Source organism: Xenopus laevis, chromosome 1L (assembly GCF_017654675.1).
Source record: "Xenopus laevis strain J_2021 chromosome 1L, Xenopus_laevis_v10.1, whole genome shotgun sequence".
Classification (NCBI taxonomy): Eukaryota; Metazoa; Chordata; class Amphibia; order Anura; family Pipidae; genus Xenopus; species Xenopus laevis.
Genome location: NC_054371.1, coordinates 228313588 through 228330771, shown reverse-complemented (window position 1 = coordinate 228330771; position 17184 = coordinate 228313588). Strand labels below are relative to the sequence as shown.

The following is a 17184-nucleotide window of genomic DNA, read 5'->3' as shown; positions in this document are numbered from 1 at the left end:
GTTTTTTGGCTGTTTCCTTACTGGGTAGAAGTACTTCCATTGGATCATCATTGGACAATCATTGTGAAGGATGTCATGTGATGGGTACAGTTTGTGCTCTCAGCGAACCATCGTTCCTCAGCCTGAGAGATCTTCATGCCATAGTAATGGAATTAATTTCACATTGTCCATCCCCTTTGCCATACCATTACTAATAACCTTACTGCACACTAACAGTTTGACCAGTGTACCTGTAAGGTCTCATATATTTCTATAGAATTTATTTGGCTCAAGCTCTCTCTCTCTCTCTTTGGTGCCCTTATAACATATCATGCTTTTGGGTCACTTACCTGTGCTAGTCCTTGTTTCAGAGGCCCTCGCAAAGTCTCAGTAAGGGCGGTTGGCATCCTTCGGTCGTTTCAGTTGCACCTTGAGCCTCTTCATGCCAATCTGGAAGCCGTTCATGGCCTGGATGGCAGCTTGAGCACTGGCAGGATTGTCAAAACTCACAAAACCTGTCAAAACATGAAGCAATGCGGGGGCTTAACAAGCCGAAGGTTATTAGTGCGTGAGAAACATTTAGCGAGGCCGTTAGGGATGAGATTTGGAGAGGGAGGGGCATGCGGGAAGTGAGAGGATATGGATGCTCATGGCTAAATTGTAGGTTGCGGTATCCTAAGAGGTAGCACCCATATGCAGTCTAAACATCAATCACAATAACCACATTTTTATAAAGGGACACAAATAGCCCGCGTGGCTGCGAGAGAGTGGAGGCACGAGCCAAAGTGCTGTAGGTAGAAATCTCATTGGCCTATGGCACTACCAGACTATTTCACCACCCAACACAATTTATATTTATGACGGTATGGCTTTCCCTATTTGTTATCATTGCAAAAAAGTGTAAAAAATAATAATGTAATTGTGAGTCTATAAACAAAAAGTACAAATCCAGGTTTTGCCCCACCCCAAGAAAGTGTTTTTAAAGTGGTGAATATAACAATTGAATAAATCAAAGACATCTCCAATCAGAGAACATACAGGCAAACATACGCCAAGTAAAAAGGCTCCAGGAAAAAAGGCATTTATACAAGCGCTGAATAGGAATAACTGGACTGAACCAATAACGGAAATCAAGGACATCTGCAATCAGAGAGTTTATAAGCGATTATTCTCCTAGAGACAGAGCTCCAGAACTTGTCCCTCACACAAGGTATACAAGAGAAGAATACGAATAACTTACTAAGTTATTAAGTATTACTTAGTTGCTTAGTCTACCAAGGAGGACTGTGGGAAGTTGGTCCATCTGTTTGGCTGGCCATTTAAGCAGCAATTTCAACAGGGTGCCCAGACAACTTCTGTTGTTGCATATGAGCAGTCAAAAAACGTTGTGCTCTATGAGGTGTTAGAGATCAATGGCAATGCTTAGTTGTATCTCCCTTCTACTTTGTCAATGTACAGGATTGTTAGTATGCATAAAGCTAGTTTTTGTTCTCTGCACACTATATTGAATGGGTGCCCTAATAACAGTCGTTTTTACATATTATTCACATCCACTGCCATCCCTGAGTCAAGGTTTCTGCTCACCTTTTCATAAAAAGCAATTAAAATAGTTTGGCAAGATCTGTTATGGAGAAGCCATGTAGGACATAGAGCGAAGCAGCCTTAAGCTCCACCAAAGAGGCAGATGAGATAGCCCCATACAATAATATATCTGTTGCACCAATCAGGGGCTAAATTCACTTAATGGTGTTTACATGTTCCAATAGAGAAGGGGACAGAAGTTTCTCTACCTGCCATTAACATATACTATATACTATTCTGTTGACTCACTATAACAAGACTACAAGAATCTATGACCCCAAACTTGTCTATGAGAGAGTGATCTTCCTGCAAGCCATTGCCATATTTTAGAGGCTGAAGCCCGATGTAACCTCATGCTCCATTCTTAAAGTGCTAGTCTGGGTCAACTCCATCTTGAATAATCAAGCCAAATGGTTGAACATGATAGGCTCCTGACATCAGTGTCAGTCAGTTTGGTTATTGGATGAAAGCCCAACTCACTGAATGCACAATATAGTTAATAGATTAATCGCAGTTCATGAAATGGCAATGTGCCATTGAGACTAACAAGGACATATGCTATTAGCTATTCCACTGTAATAAGCAGAAATAATTATTGACACACTGGCCCTTTAAATACCATAAAAAACATCAACATTTTTGTTCTTTTAAAACGTGCTTTCTATATAACAGTATCCGTTTTTTGTCTCTATTGTTTGACACATTTCACTCTCACTATAGTTTATAAAATTCATACCCATTCTTGTAGAATTTTTGGACTGGATTCAGTTTAATTTTACGGTATCCTGAAAATTAATGAGGGCATGTGACCTTGTACAGTCTTTTTCCTTCCCCCCGTTACTGGTTTCTAAACGAAGTCTGCTCCCTCGTGGCTAATATTTATGCACTGTGCAACGTACGTTATATACACCTTATGCTACATTAAATACTAGACTGAACACGGAACGCTCGCAGAAAGGCGAATCACTTCTCATCTTTCTCCTCTTATTAGCTAAACCCACCGCCAGGAATGAGTCAAATCTGATACATACAGACTTATCAGTAATGGCCTCGGGCACTGGACAGAGTTGTAAATAATTGGATGAAACAAGCTAGACTGACTTTGCATTGTCATCAATGAATAATCCAGAATGTACAGTGACTTGTGTGACCAAAAGTTTATAAGGACCCAAAACATTGCGTCTTTGTAGTGCTCTATGTAACTTGGAAGATACAGTTGTTATTGGGTCACATCCGGTTACTTAATGACAATGTGTATTGTCTGCTATCTAGTGTAATAAGTGACTTACTTACAGTTAAATATGCAGAACTGTTTAGGGGTGTATGCGAAGATGGAGACAGTAGGACAAGATGGTAAAAGTATGGGAATATGGAAACAGTAGGGTGAGGTGGTAAAAGCAGAAGAAGGTGGATATAGTAGGGCAAGCTGGATACAGTAGGACACAATGGCAAGATTAGTGGAAGATGGAGGCAGCAGGAGAAGATGGTAACAACAGAAGAACATGGATACAGGAGAACAAGATGGTAACAGTAGGGGAAGATGGAGACATTAGAAGAAGATGGATGCAGTAGAACAAGATGGCAACAGTATGGGAAGATGGAGACAGCAGAGGAAGATGGTAACAGTAGAAGAACATGGATGCAGTAGAACAAGATGGCAACAGAAGGGGAAGATGGAGACAGCAGGGGAAGAAGGTAACAGTAGAAGAACATGGATGCAGTAGAACAAGATGGCAACAGAAGGGGAAGATGGATACAGCAGGGGAAGAAGGTAACAGTAGAAGAACATGGATGCAGTAGAACAAGATGATAACAGTAGGGGAAGATGGAGACAGCAGGGGAAGAAGGTAACAGTAGAAGAACATGGATGCGGTAGAACAAGATGATAACAGTAGGGGAAGATGGAGACAGCAGGGGGAGATAGTAACAGTAGAAGAACATGGATGCAGTAGAACAAGATGACAACAGTAGGGGAAGATGGAGACAGCAGGGGAAGAAGGTAACAGTAGAAGAACATGGATGCAGTAGAACAAGATTGCAACAGAAGAACAAGATGGAAGCAATAGGAGAAGATGGAGTAAGTAGAGAAAGATAGAGATTGTAGGGCAAGATGAAGACAGTAAGGCAAAATTTGAACAGCTGGGAAAAAGGGAGACAACAAGGTAAGATTGAGACATATAGGCAAAACTATATTCTGTTTATATTGGCTTATTTGCTGTTTAGCATCCTACAATTGGGGCAGAACTTTGCATCAGGTAGCACGTTGTTATGTCAGGATAAGTCCATGCACCTACAGACATTACAGTGTCCCATTTGGCAGCAGCAGCACAGAAAATGAGTTGTATAAGTTGTTAACAACAGTTGTCTAAATAAGGCAAATATTTATACCTACTCCTATTAATATTTCCATCAAGCAATTGCACCACGAATTGCACACAGTTGCACACCCTTATGTACCATTTAACTATGAGAGGCAAATGCACCAATAAAGTCTGATCCAGATGTTTCTTTAGGTCATATCAAATATAAATTCTTGCAAAAATTTTTTCCCAGCTTCACGTTTCATTTAAGAGGAAATGTTATATTGGAGATGTTTTACCTGAAATTGCCTTTTTAAACCCATCACGACTGAAAAAGACAAAGGAAGTGATTTGTGATTTCTGACCAAGTTTCCCTGTTCAGAGCCAAGTTTTTTGGAATATTTTCCACTCGAGCAGCTCCAATAACGGAGGCTCCTGCATCGACATTGTTATTCAGCCCCCTGAACCCTGCCATTGCCTCCTTTCATTTTCCTGACAAATGGCACAACCTGTTTGTATTGAATCGGCGCCAAGAAACGGTAGGAAACAACTTTGATCAGAAATGGTCCGTGGGTCAAAGGATCAGCTTGTCTATGGTCAGCGCAGCTAAAATGAGGGCGCTGCTAATTGGGACATAATAATAAAGATGGACAAGCTGGAGGTTTATGGAAAATGACACAACAGTATAAAATGTAATTTTTGTTCATGTACAAATGAGCCGCAGAGACATTGCTTGCAATTGTGTGGCCGCTGCTGTACAGCCCAAGTGGGGCGACTCTTCTGTCCAACAACTGGAGTTCAGCAGCAGGCTCATTACTGATAACAGTGCTTGATATACTTCAACCTAGTTCATGTGAAGACTTGGACCTGGCTGTTGAGGGATGGTAGATTTGGAATAGATCCTGCCTTAACCATAATCTCCCTATTGTTGTTACTGGTGACCCTGTGCCATAAAGGGCAGGGAACCATAGCACCCAGTACACTACAATGACAAGAGTCTCCAGACATACTGTATGTTTTGCCAAAAGACACTTGGAGTAGACCCTCGCACACCCGTGATGCAGCGATATAGATTAGCTCGGTGTTCAATGGATGGAGGATACGGTAACCTCCCGGTAACTGGAACAAAAGAACACACCGGCACACGAGACTTGTATCTCCAGGGAAAAAGACACTCCATCTAAAATTCCACGTCCTCAAGCAGAACATTCACCACTGATTTCTGGAAGCAATGTCAGCAGAGGAACTATCAGAAGGGGAGGTTTTTAATGGAGGATCAGAAGCAAATAAACAACATCACTATGTGCAATGTCATGCATCAGCTAGAGGGGTGTAAAGGCACCACAATTGGACTTTGGAGCTTGGGAGGCAAATCCTCTGGGATGGAATTTCACCATCTGATGGAAATTTCTAAGTTTGGCAGATGCCCGGGAGAACACTACCTACCTGAATGCATAATTCCAACAGTAAAGTTTGGTGGAGGAAGAATAATGGGCTGGGGCAGTTTCCATGGTTTGGTCCCCTGGTTCCAGTGAAACCTTAGGGCTACAGGGTACAATGACATTTCTGTGCTTCAGACTTTTTGGGGAAGGCCCTTTCCTATTTCACCACAATAATGCCCACATGCACAGAGCTAGGTCTGTACAGAAATGGTTTGCTGAGATGGGAACAACCTGACTGCACTGAGCCATGACCTCAATCCAACTGAACCCCTGTGTGATGAACTGGAGCCCCAACTGTGAGCCTGATCCCCAACATCAGTGCTCATCATTACTAATGGTCTTGTGGCTGAATGGAAGCAACTGCCAGCAGCAATGTTCCAACATCTAGTGGGAACCTTCCCAGTAAAGTAAGGGCAGTTATAGCAGCAAAGTCAGGGGCAACTTCATATCAACCCTCTTGGCTTGGGAATAAGCTTTTTGGGGGCAGATATCCCCAGACTTTTGTGTTCATTCCATAGAGGCCTGGGGACATACACACTATGTAAGGAAACACGACAATATCTCATGGTGTTCTTCTCTTTCTTTAAAAATGAGTAACAGCTGCAATTGTCTTTATTGACTATCAATCAGCTCAGGAGATTCCTACACAGGCTACTATACTTCATACAACAAGGAAGGGAGGTTGCCAGAGTCTTTGGCTCACATTGAGGATATAGAAAACAGCTGGAAAGTCATAAGCCATTCCTGATTGACATCATTTTATTATTTCTAAAGTTGGGGCCCCCTGTGAACAGGGCCCCTCTTCTCTAACTTCTGTGCATCGATCCATGTTATTACTTTATATTACCTGGTCTATAACAAGACAAAACAACAGAGCCACAAAGAGGACATTTCCACTGGAGCAGGAACTAGAGAAGAAAACAAGTCATTAAATTAGGATTGAAGGAAAGGGAAGAGGGAGCGCTCATTCTGAGGCTGCCGAGAAAAGACAGCTTTTAGAAATCAAAGGAGACATCAAACTTTGCTTTACAGAAGTTTTCCATCAGACAGGCGTCTGTAGCCCGGTGTACAGAATTACACATCTACATCATTCAGTAGCTGCTCTTCCATAGATCTCAGCCTAACAGGCACCGCAATGCCCAGATCCTCTGATGTTCCAGACACGGATACAATGCCGGAATAACACTATTTATCTCCTGAACATCTTTTTTATCAGCCAAACCCCATCCAGCTCTGATAAAATCTAGCATGCTGTCTCTTTAACTCTGCCGCACAACACAATTACCTCTATACGTTGCTGGACTTGTACCATTGGCCGCAGATGGACAACCTGTTTTCCAAAATCAGTTCCAATATGATCCCCAAAATGATGCTCAGAGACGCGGCCTACTCTATAGACCACCATTTCTACTCCAACACTGGAACATGAACTGGAACAAAGTCTGTGCGTCCCTGGGGGTGTGACCTTTGTGTATAAATCTGTAGTGAAAAGCAGCAATATGTTCATTGGGCAAACGTGGTCCATGGTATTTGCACCACTACCCCAAATGTTCTCCCATATTCCCTACTTAAAGGGGAACTATTGTGAAAATGAAATTTGAATGGTAGTTACATCTCACAACATCAACTTTGTTAACATGATTGTTATGTTTTTTCCATCATATTGTATCTATACGGTACCCATTATTTTTGTACAGCTCCGTCATACTGTATCCATACTGTACTCATGCTTTTTAAACAGCTCCATCATACTGTATCCATACTGTACCCATTTTTTTATACAGCTCCATCGTACCTATATCTATACAGTTTTATCTTACTGTATCTATACTGTACCTACTATATCTATACGGTTCTATCATACTGTATCTATACTTTACCTATTATATCTATACGGTTCTGTCTTACTTTATACTGTACCCATTCTTTCTATACGGTTCTGGCTTACTGTATCTATACTGTACCCATTCTTTCTATACGGTTCCATCTTACTGTATCTATACTGTACCCATTCTTTCTATACGGTTCCATCTTACTGTATCTATACTGTACCCATTCTTTCTATACGGTTCCATCTTACTATATCTATACTGTACCCATTATATCTATACGGTTTATCATACTGTATCTATACTGTACCTATTATATCTATACGGTTCTGTCTTACTTTATTTATACTGTACCCATTCTTTCTATACGGTTCCATCTTACTGTATCTATACTGTACCCATTCTTTCTATACGGTTCCATCTTACAATATCTATACTGTACTCATTATATCTATACGGTTTATCATACTGTATCTATACTTTACCTATTATATCTATACGGTTCTGTCTTACTTTATTTATACTGTACCCATTCTTTCTATACGGTTCCATCTTACTGTATCTATACTGTACCAATTCTTTATATACAGTTCATCTTACTGTATCTATACTGTACCTATTATATCTATATGGTTCTATCATACTGTATCAATAATGTACCTATTATATCTATACGGTTCTGTCTTACTTTATTTATACTGTACCCATTCTTTCTATACGGTTCCATCTTACTGTATCAATACTGTACCAATTCTTTATATACAGTTCCATCTTACTGTATCTATACTGTACCTATAATATCTATACAGTTCTATCTTACTGTATCTTTTCTTTACCTATTATATCTATACAGTTCTAACTTACTGTATCTATACTGTACCTATAATATCTATACAGTTCTATCTTACTGTATCTATACTGTACCTATAATATCTATACAGTCCTATCTTACTGTATCTATACTGTACCTATAATATCTATACAGTTCTATCTTACTGTATCTATACTGTACCTATTATATCTATACAGTTCTATCTTACTGTATCTATACTGTACCTATAATATCTATACAGTTCTATCTTACTGTATCTATACAGTACCTATAAAATCTATACAGTCCTATCTTACTGTATCTATACTGTACCTATAATATCTATACAGTTCTATCTTACTGTATCTATAGTGTACCTATTATATCTATACAGTTCTATCTTACTGTATCTATACTGTACCCATTCTTTCTATATAGTTCTATCATACTGTAGATACCATGTGGCTGCACTTCTTTCCTGGGGTTCTAGGACACACAGCACAAATCTAACGTTGGGAAAAAGTTCCTGTACGTGTGTTTGGCCGGTGTTAAAGTTTGTGCCAAGTCAGTAGCATAACTGTCATTTAGATTTATCTTCCCAATAAACCATCAACTTCATTGTAACGGAAAAATGCCTTCATTGCACCTTTGGGAGAACATAAGATATTAATCTAAACATCAAATTAATTATGGTTTGCAAATGAGAAATTGCTTGTAAGCCTAACATGTTTCCTAGGAGCCTTCCCTTGTGGCTAATTGCATTGGCTTGTACCTGGAATTTTGGGTGGGATTGGAGTCTCCTATTAATCATCCCACCGCAGGAAACCATTGCACAGCTGAACAATTGCACTCCCCATTTTATTCGTCAGATGCAAAGTTCCATTGATGGTTCGTAATGCTACATTCTGTACCTCGTAACAAAAAATCAGAAGCTGCAGTGAAGGCTCAAAGCATTAGGTGCAAGTGCTTAGTAAATGGGGGCCTTTGTAAAAAGGTCTTTAAAAGAGATATAGATAAGGTATTTAAAACTCGATTTAGGTTAAATAATATCAGAAGCCATTTACTATGCCAGAAATGCAAGAGCACCTAAAATTCAGAGCTCCATCAGGGGGCAATTTGGTCTGGGGTCTGGCTGTGCTCTACACTTCACACCACAAAACCCTGTGTAATACTCCCTAAAGTACATGTAGTGATCCAGCCATTTGGGGACCTCATCAAACGAACGTATCTCTCCCCAATATGTCAATCCTGAGATGGGTGATATTGGGTTTAATCTGTCAGCAGTTTATATCTGCCTGTGTATGGGGGCCTTTACTTGCATAGTAGGGCTAGCGTATAAAGTACAGTACAAGAAACTATAGCATATACAGAACAGTACAGTATAGTTTACTGTACTGTACTGTATATACTATAGTTTCCTGTACTGTACTGTATATACTATAGTTTCCTGTACTGTACTGTATACACTATAGTTTCCTGTACTGTACTGTATATACTATAGTTTCCTGTACTGTACTGTATACACTATAGTTTCCTGTACTGTACTGTATACACTATAGTTTACTGTACTGTACTGTATATACTATAGTTTCCTGTACTGTACTGTATACACTATAGTTTCCTGTACTGTACTGTATATACTATAGTTTCCTGTACTGTACTGTATATACTATAGTTTACTGTACTGTACTGTATATACTATAGTTTCCTGTACTGTACTGTATACACTATAGTTTCCTGTACTGTACTGTATATACTATAGTTTCCTGTACTGTACTGTATACACTATAGTTTCCTGTACTGTACTGTATACACTATAGTTTACTGTACTGTACTGTATATACTATAGTTTCCTGTACTGTACTGTATACACTATAGTTTCCTGTACTGTACTGTATATACTATAGTTTCCTGTACTGTACTGTATATACTATAGTTTCCTGTACTGTACTGTATACACTATAGTTTCCTGTACTGTACTGTATATACTATAGTTTCCTGTACTGTACTGCAAATACTATAGTTTCCTGTACTTTACTGTATACACTATAGTTTCCTGTACTGTACTGCATATACTATAGTTTCCCGTACTGTACTGCATATACTATAGTTTCCTGTACTGTACTGTATACACTATAGTTTCCTGTACTGTACTGCATATACTATAGTTTCCTGTACTTTACTGTATACACTATAGTTTCCTGTACTGTACTGCATATACTATAGTTTCCTGTACTGTACTGCATATACTATAGTTTCCTGTACTGTACTGTATATACTATAGTTTCCTGTACTGTACTGTATACACTATAGTTTCCTGTACTGTACTGTATATACTATAGTTTCCTGTACTGTACTGTATACACTATAGTTTCCTGTACTGTACTGTATATACTATAGTTTCCTGTACTGTACTGTATACACTATAGTTTCCTGTACTGTATATACTATAGTTGCCTGTACTGTACTGTATACACTATCGTTTCCTGTACTGTACTGTATACACTATAGTTTCCTGTACTGTACTGTATACACTGTAGTTTCCTGTACTGTACTGTATACACTATAGTTTCCTGTACTGTACTGTATATACTATAGTTTCCTGTACTGTACTGTATACACTATAGTTTCCTGTACTGTACTGTATACACTATAGTTTCCTGTACTGTACTGTATATACTATAGTTTCCTGTACTGTACTGTATACACTATAGTTTCCTGTACTGTACTGTATACACTATAGTTTCCTGTACTGTACTGTATATACTATAGTTGCCTGTACTGTACTGTATATACTATAGTTTCCTGTACTGTACTGTATATACTATAGTTTCCTGTACTGTACTGTATACACTATAGTTTCCTGTACTGTACTGTATACACTATAGTTTCCTGTACTGTACTGTATATACTATAGTTGCCTGTACTGTACTGTATACACTATCGTTTCCTGTACTGTACTGTATACACTATCGTTTCCTGTACTGTACTGTATACACTATAGTTTCCGGTACTGTACTGTATACACTATAGTTTCCTGTACTGTACTGCATATACTATAGTTTCCTGTACTGTACTGCATATACTATAGTTTCCTGTACTTTACTGTATACACTATAGTTTCCTGTACTGTACTGTATACACTATAGTTTCCTGTACTGTACTGTATACACTATAGTTTCCTGTACTGTACTGTATACACTATAGTTTCCTGTACTGTACTGTATACACTATAGTTTCCTGTACTGTACTGCATATACTATAGTTTCCCGTACTGTACTGCATACACTATAGTTTCCTGTACTTTACTGTATACACTATAGTTTCCTGGACTGTACTGTATACACTATAGTTTCCTGTACTGTACTGTATACACTATAGTTTCCTGTACTTTACTGTATACACTATAGTTTCCTGTACTGTACTGTATACACTATAGTTTCCTGTACTTTACTGTATACACTATAGTTTCCTGGACTGTACTGTATACACTATAGTTTCCTGTACTGTACTGTATACACTATAGTTTCCTGTACTGTACTGCATATACTATAGTTTCCTGTACTGTACTGCATATACTATAGTTTCCTGTACTTTACTGTATACACTATAGTTTCCTGTACTGTACTGTATACACTATAGTTTCCTGTACTGTACTGTATACACTATAGTTTCCTGTACTGTACTGCATATACTATAGTTTCCCGTACTGTACTGCATATACTATAGTTTCCTGTACTTTACTGTATACACTATAGTTTCCTGTACTGTACTGTATATACTATAGTTTCCTGTACTGTACTGCATATACTATAGTTTCCTGTACTTTACTGTATACACTATAGTTTCCTGTACTGTACTGCATATACTATAGTTTCCTGTACTTTACTGTATACACTATAGTTTCCTGTACTGTACTGTATACACTATAGTTTCCTGTACTGTACTGCATATACTATAGTTTCCTGTACTTTACTGTATACACTATAGTTTCCTGTACTGTACTGCATATACTATAGTTTCCTGTACTGTACTGCATATACTATAGTTTCCTGTACTGTACTGTATATACTATAGTTTCCTGTACTGTACTGTATACACTATAGTTTCCTGTACTGTACTGTATATACTATAGTTTCCTGTACTGTACTGTATACACTATAGTTTCCTGTACTGTACTGTATATACTATAGTTTCCTGTACTGTACTGTATACACTATAGTTTCCTGTACTGTATATACTATAGTTGCCTGTACTGTACTGTATACACTATCGTTTCCTGTACTGTACTGTATACACTATAGTTTCCTGTACTGTACTGTATACACTGTAGTTTCCTGTACTGTACTGTATACACTATAGTTTCCTGTACTGTACTGTATATACTATAGTTTCCTGTACTGTACTGTATACACTATAGTTTCCTGTACTGTACTGTATACACTATAGTTTCCTGTACTGTACTGTATACACTATAGTTTCCTGTACTGTACTGTATACACTATAGTTTCCTGTACTGTACTGTATACACTATAGTTTCCTGTACTGTACTGTATATACTATAGTTGCCTGTACTGTACTGTATATACTATAGTTTCCTGTACTGTACTGTATATACTATAGTTTCCTGTACTGTACTGTATACACTATAGTTTCCTGTACTGTACTGTATACACTATAGTTTCCTGTACTGTACTGTATATACTATAGTTGCCTGTACTGTACTGTATACACTATCGTTTCCTGTACTGTACTGTATACACTATCGTTTCCTGTACTGTACTGTATACACTATAGTTTCCGGTACTGTACTGTATACACTATAGTTTCCTGTACTGTACTGCATATACTATAGTTTCCTGTACTGTACTGCATATACTATAGTTTCCTGTACTTTACTGTATACACTATAGTTTCCTGTACTGTACTGTATACACTATAGTTTCCTGTACTGTACTGTATACACTATAGTTTCCTGTACTGTACTGTATACACTATAGTTTCCTGTACTGTACTGTATACACTATAGTTTCCTGTACTGTACTGCATATACTATAGTTTCCCGTACTGTACTGCATACACTATAGTTTCCTGTACTTTACTGTATACACTATAGTTTCCTGGACTGTACTGTATACACTATAGTTTCCTGTACTGTACTGTATACACTATAGTTTCCTGTACTTTACTGTATACACTATAGTTTCCTGTACTGTACTGTATACACTATAGTTTCCTGTACTGTACTGTATACACTATAGTTTCCTGTACTGTACTGTATACACTATAGTTTCCTGTACTGTACTGTATATACTATAGTTTCCTGTACTGTACTGTATACACTATAGTTTCCTGTACTGTACTGTATATACTATAGTTTCCCGTACTGTACTGCATACACTATAGTTTCCTGTACTTTACTGTATACACTATAGTTTCCTGGACTGTACTGTATACACTATAGTTTCCTGTACTGTATATACTATAGTTTCCTGTACTGTACTGTATACACTATAGTTTCCTGTACTGTACTGTATACACTATAGTTTCCTGTACTGTACTGTATACACTATAGTTTCCTGTACTGTACTGTATACACTATAGTTTCCTGTACTGTACTGTATACACTATAGTTTCCTGTACTGTACTGCATATACTATAGTTTCCCGTACTGTACTGCATACACTATAGTTTCCTGTACTTTACTGTATACACTATAGTTTCCTGGACTGTACTGTATACACTATAGTTTCCTGTACTGTACTGTATACACTATAGTTTCCTGTACTTTACTGTATACACTATAGTTTCCTGTACTGTACTGTATACACTATAGTTTCCTGTACTGTACTGTATACACTATAGTTTCCTGTACTGTACTGTATACACTATAGTTTCCTGTACTGTACTGTATATACTATAGTTTCCTGTACTGTACTGTATACACTATAGTTTCCTGTACTGTACTGTATATACTATAGTTTCCCGTACTGTACTGCATACACTATAGTTTCCTGTACTTTACTGTATACACTATAGTTTCCTGGACTGTACTGTATACACTATAGTTTCCTGTACTGTACTGTATACACTATAGTTTCCTGTACTTTACTGTATACACTATAGTTTCCTGTACTGTACTGTATACACTATAGTTTCCTGTACTTTACTGTATACACTATAGTTTCCTGGACTGTACTGTATACACTATAGTTGCCTGTACTGTACTGTATATACTATAGTTTCCCGTACTGTACTGCATACACTATAGTTTCCTGTACTTTACTGTATACACTATAGTTTCCTGGACTGTACTGTATACACTATAGTTTCCTGTACTGTACTGTATACACTATAGTTTCCTGTACTGTACTGTATATACTATAGTTTCCTGTACTGTACTGTATACACTATAGTTTCCTGTACTGTACTGTATATACTATAGTTTCCTGTACTGTATAAGGAATGGTTTACTGTACTTTAATCAAACTCAGTATTTTGTTCTTCACAGTTAAATGGCTCTAAGATGGTTTTATTACATCTCTACTAGTTTTATAAGGACGTACATCTTATTTCCCAAGTTTCCCCCAGCGTTTATCTGCTGACATATAAAATGCAATTTATGAGTCTGCCAAATCCGCAAACCCCCAAAAGAAACAATGATAAAAAGCCCTCAACCCCACATTTACAATTCCATTTAATTGCAGATATTTTATTTGGGGGAAAAAAAAGCCTGGCTTGTAATCCTTTGTTTTATTCCTTATTTTTACTGCAAATCTCCTAAATGGCAGAACTGATATATAAATATATATACACACAGGTATCTATTATCCTTAATGCTCGGAACCTGCAGTGTAGAAATAATATCGAGGAGTTTGCCTTAAGGCTACTGGAGAATATTAAACACCCAATAGAATTGTTTTGCTATCAACATGGATTTATGCTGCACAAGTACAAAACAGTGTCTTATTCTCATTGAGAGAAAGAGAATCAGCCCAAAATAAAGAATTATTTGCTTAAACACTATATGTGATTCTGTAATTGGGCTTTCTGGTTAGCAGACAAGTTACAATGGAGGTCTGTGACCATATATAGGCACAAGGCTGCAGGCTGAGTTATACAGGGAACTCTGAGTATCACTCATGTATTATAAGGGATAATGTACCCCCTACTGTAAATGATAAGGATATTAGAAGTCACTGAGGGGTTGTTCTGTGACCATATAAAGGCACAAGGCTGCAGGCTGAGTTATACAGGGAACTCTGAGTATCACTCATGTATTGGGATAATGTACCCCCTACTGTAAATGATAAGGATATTAGAAGTCACTGAGGGGTTGTTCTGTGACCATATAAAGACACAAGGCTGCAGGCTGAGATATACAGGGAACTCTGAGTATCACTCATGTATTATAAGGGATAATGTACCCCCTACTGTAAATGATAAGGATATTAGAAGTCACTGAGGGGTTGTTCTGTGACCATATAAAGGCACAAGGCTGCAGGCTGAGTTATACAGGGAACTCTGAGTATCACTCATGTATTATAAGGGATAATGTACCCCCTACTGTAAATGATAAGGATATTAGAAGTCACTGAGGGGTTTTTCTGTGACCATATAAAGGCACAAGGCTGCAGGCTGAGTTATACAGGGAACTCTGAGTATCACTCATGTATTATAAGGGATAATGTACCCCCTACTGTAAATGATAAGGATATTAGAAGTCACTGAGGGGTTTTTCTGTGACCATCAGAAATCAGAATTTTCTTTATTTTCAATAAAACGACATTTGCTATTTAGAAAGCTTTTGCCAAAACACTTATATTTGTTCATGTTTGTGTTCTTGAATAAACCCTATGACCCCCCTGCACACTACACATTACACATTACACACATGTAACTCACAGACCAGGGAACATGGATTCAGCTTTCTGCTCCCGTGACCCCATTCACCCAGTGGAGCGACATGATCACGAGGGAAGAAATAATCGCACAGGGGTGGAAGGTGCTGATTTCTTTACTTATGAAACCGTTTCATTTTCGTGCAGAGGAGAAAGGTCGTTGGCTGTGCTCGAGCCCCATGTGACCCCAATGTTTGGCAATTTTGGGGGCTAAATTATTTAAGCCTCTAAAATACCGGCAGGATAATCAACCCGGACACATAATCTTCTGATCATTTCTCATACGGCCTGAGGCCAAATGACATTGTTCCATAGGACTTGCAGCAATTCTGTCATTTCTATGGATTGTGGGTAAAACAATTGCACCCTTTGTTTTCCTTTTACTGAACAACATTTAAAGGCGACAAAAACCTTCCACAAGGCTTTCCTAGACTACAACTCACAACATATCTCCATTGTATTAAAGGGGTGGTTCACCTTTAAATTAACTGTTAGTGTGACGTAGAGAGGGATATTCTGAGACAATTTGCAATTGGTTTTCATTTTTTATTATTTGTGGTTTTTGACTTATTTAGCTTTTTATTCAGCAGCTCTCCAGTTTGTAATTTCAGCATCTTGTTGCTAGGGTCCAAATTCCCCTAGCAACCATGCACTGATTTGAATAAGAGACAGGAATATGAATAGGAGAGGCCTGAATAGAAAGGAATAAATTATAATTACCTTACAGAGCATTTGTTTTTTTAAGATTGGATCAGTGACCCTCGTTTGAAAGCTGGAAAGTGTCCGAGGAAAAAGGCAAATTATTAAAAAACTATAAAAAATGAAGACCAATTGAAAAATGACTCCGAATTCGTGATTCTATAAAATACTAAAAGTTCCTTAAAGGGGTTGCTCACTTTTTACTAAATCTCGGAAGTGATAGTCTGAGACGATTTGTAATTGGTTTTCATTTTTTATTTCGCTTTTTATTCAGCAGCTCAATTTTGATGTGCGACAATTTTTACTTTTTTGTCCGAACGCCTTAAAGTCAACGGGCGTCAAAATTATTTCGATGCGCGACCATCTTTACACGAGGCGATTTTTTGTCGCAGTGAATCTTTTCGCCGATGAATTTTCGCAAGCAGTTTTCGCAGGTGGCAGAATGAGGGAGTTGCCACAAATCCAAGCCTGGCGAATAAATTCGCCCATCGCTGCTGACGGCTGCTACTTGCACCCACTATGGAAGGGTGGCACGAGGGTGAGACGCGGGCAAGTGATAAGTGTCCCATCCCCCCTCTAATAAGCCCTTATGTCTCTTTATATTTTTTCCTTTAAAGAAAACCCACAGAATTACAGCAGAAT

At 38.1% G+C, this 17184-nt stretch overlaps 1 protein-coding gene across 13 annotated transcripts in view; it reads right to left on the bottom strand.

Annotated features, from left to right (window-relative positions):
- Positions 1-17184, bottom strand: part of celf4.L (CUGBP, Elav-like family member 4 L homeolog) — a 675257-nt gene that overhangs the window by 15218 nt on the left and 642855 nt on the right. For 10 of the 13 annotated variants that reach the window (XM_041582720.1, XM_041582896.1, XM_041582823.1 and 7 more), the window contains exon 12: positions 330-494. The exons of 2 other annotated variants lie outside the window; for them this stretch is intronic. In XM_041582720.1, the coding sequence (XP_041438654.1) occupies positions 367-494 (128 nt within the window). In that variant the 3' untranslated portion in view covers positions 330-366. 13 annotated transcript variants of the gene reach the window in all.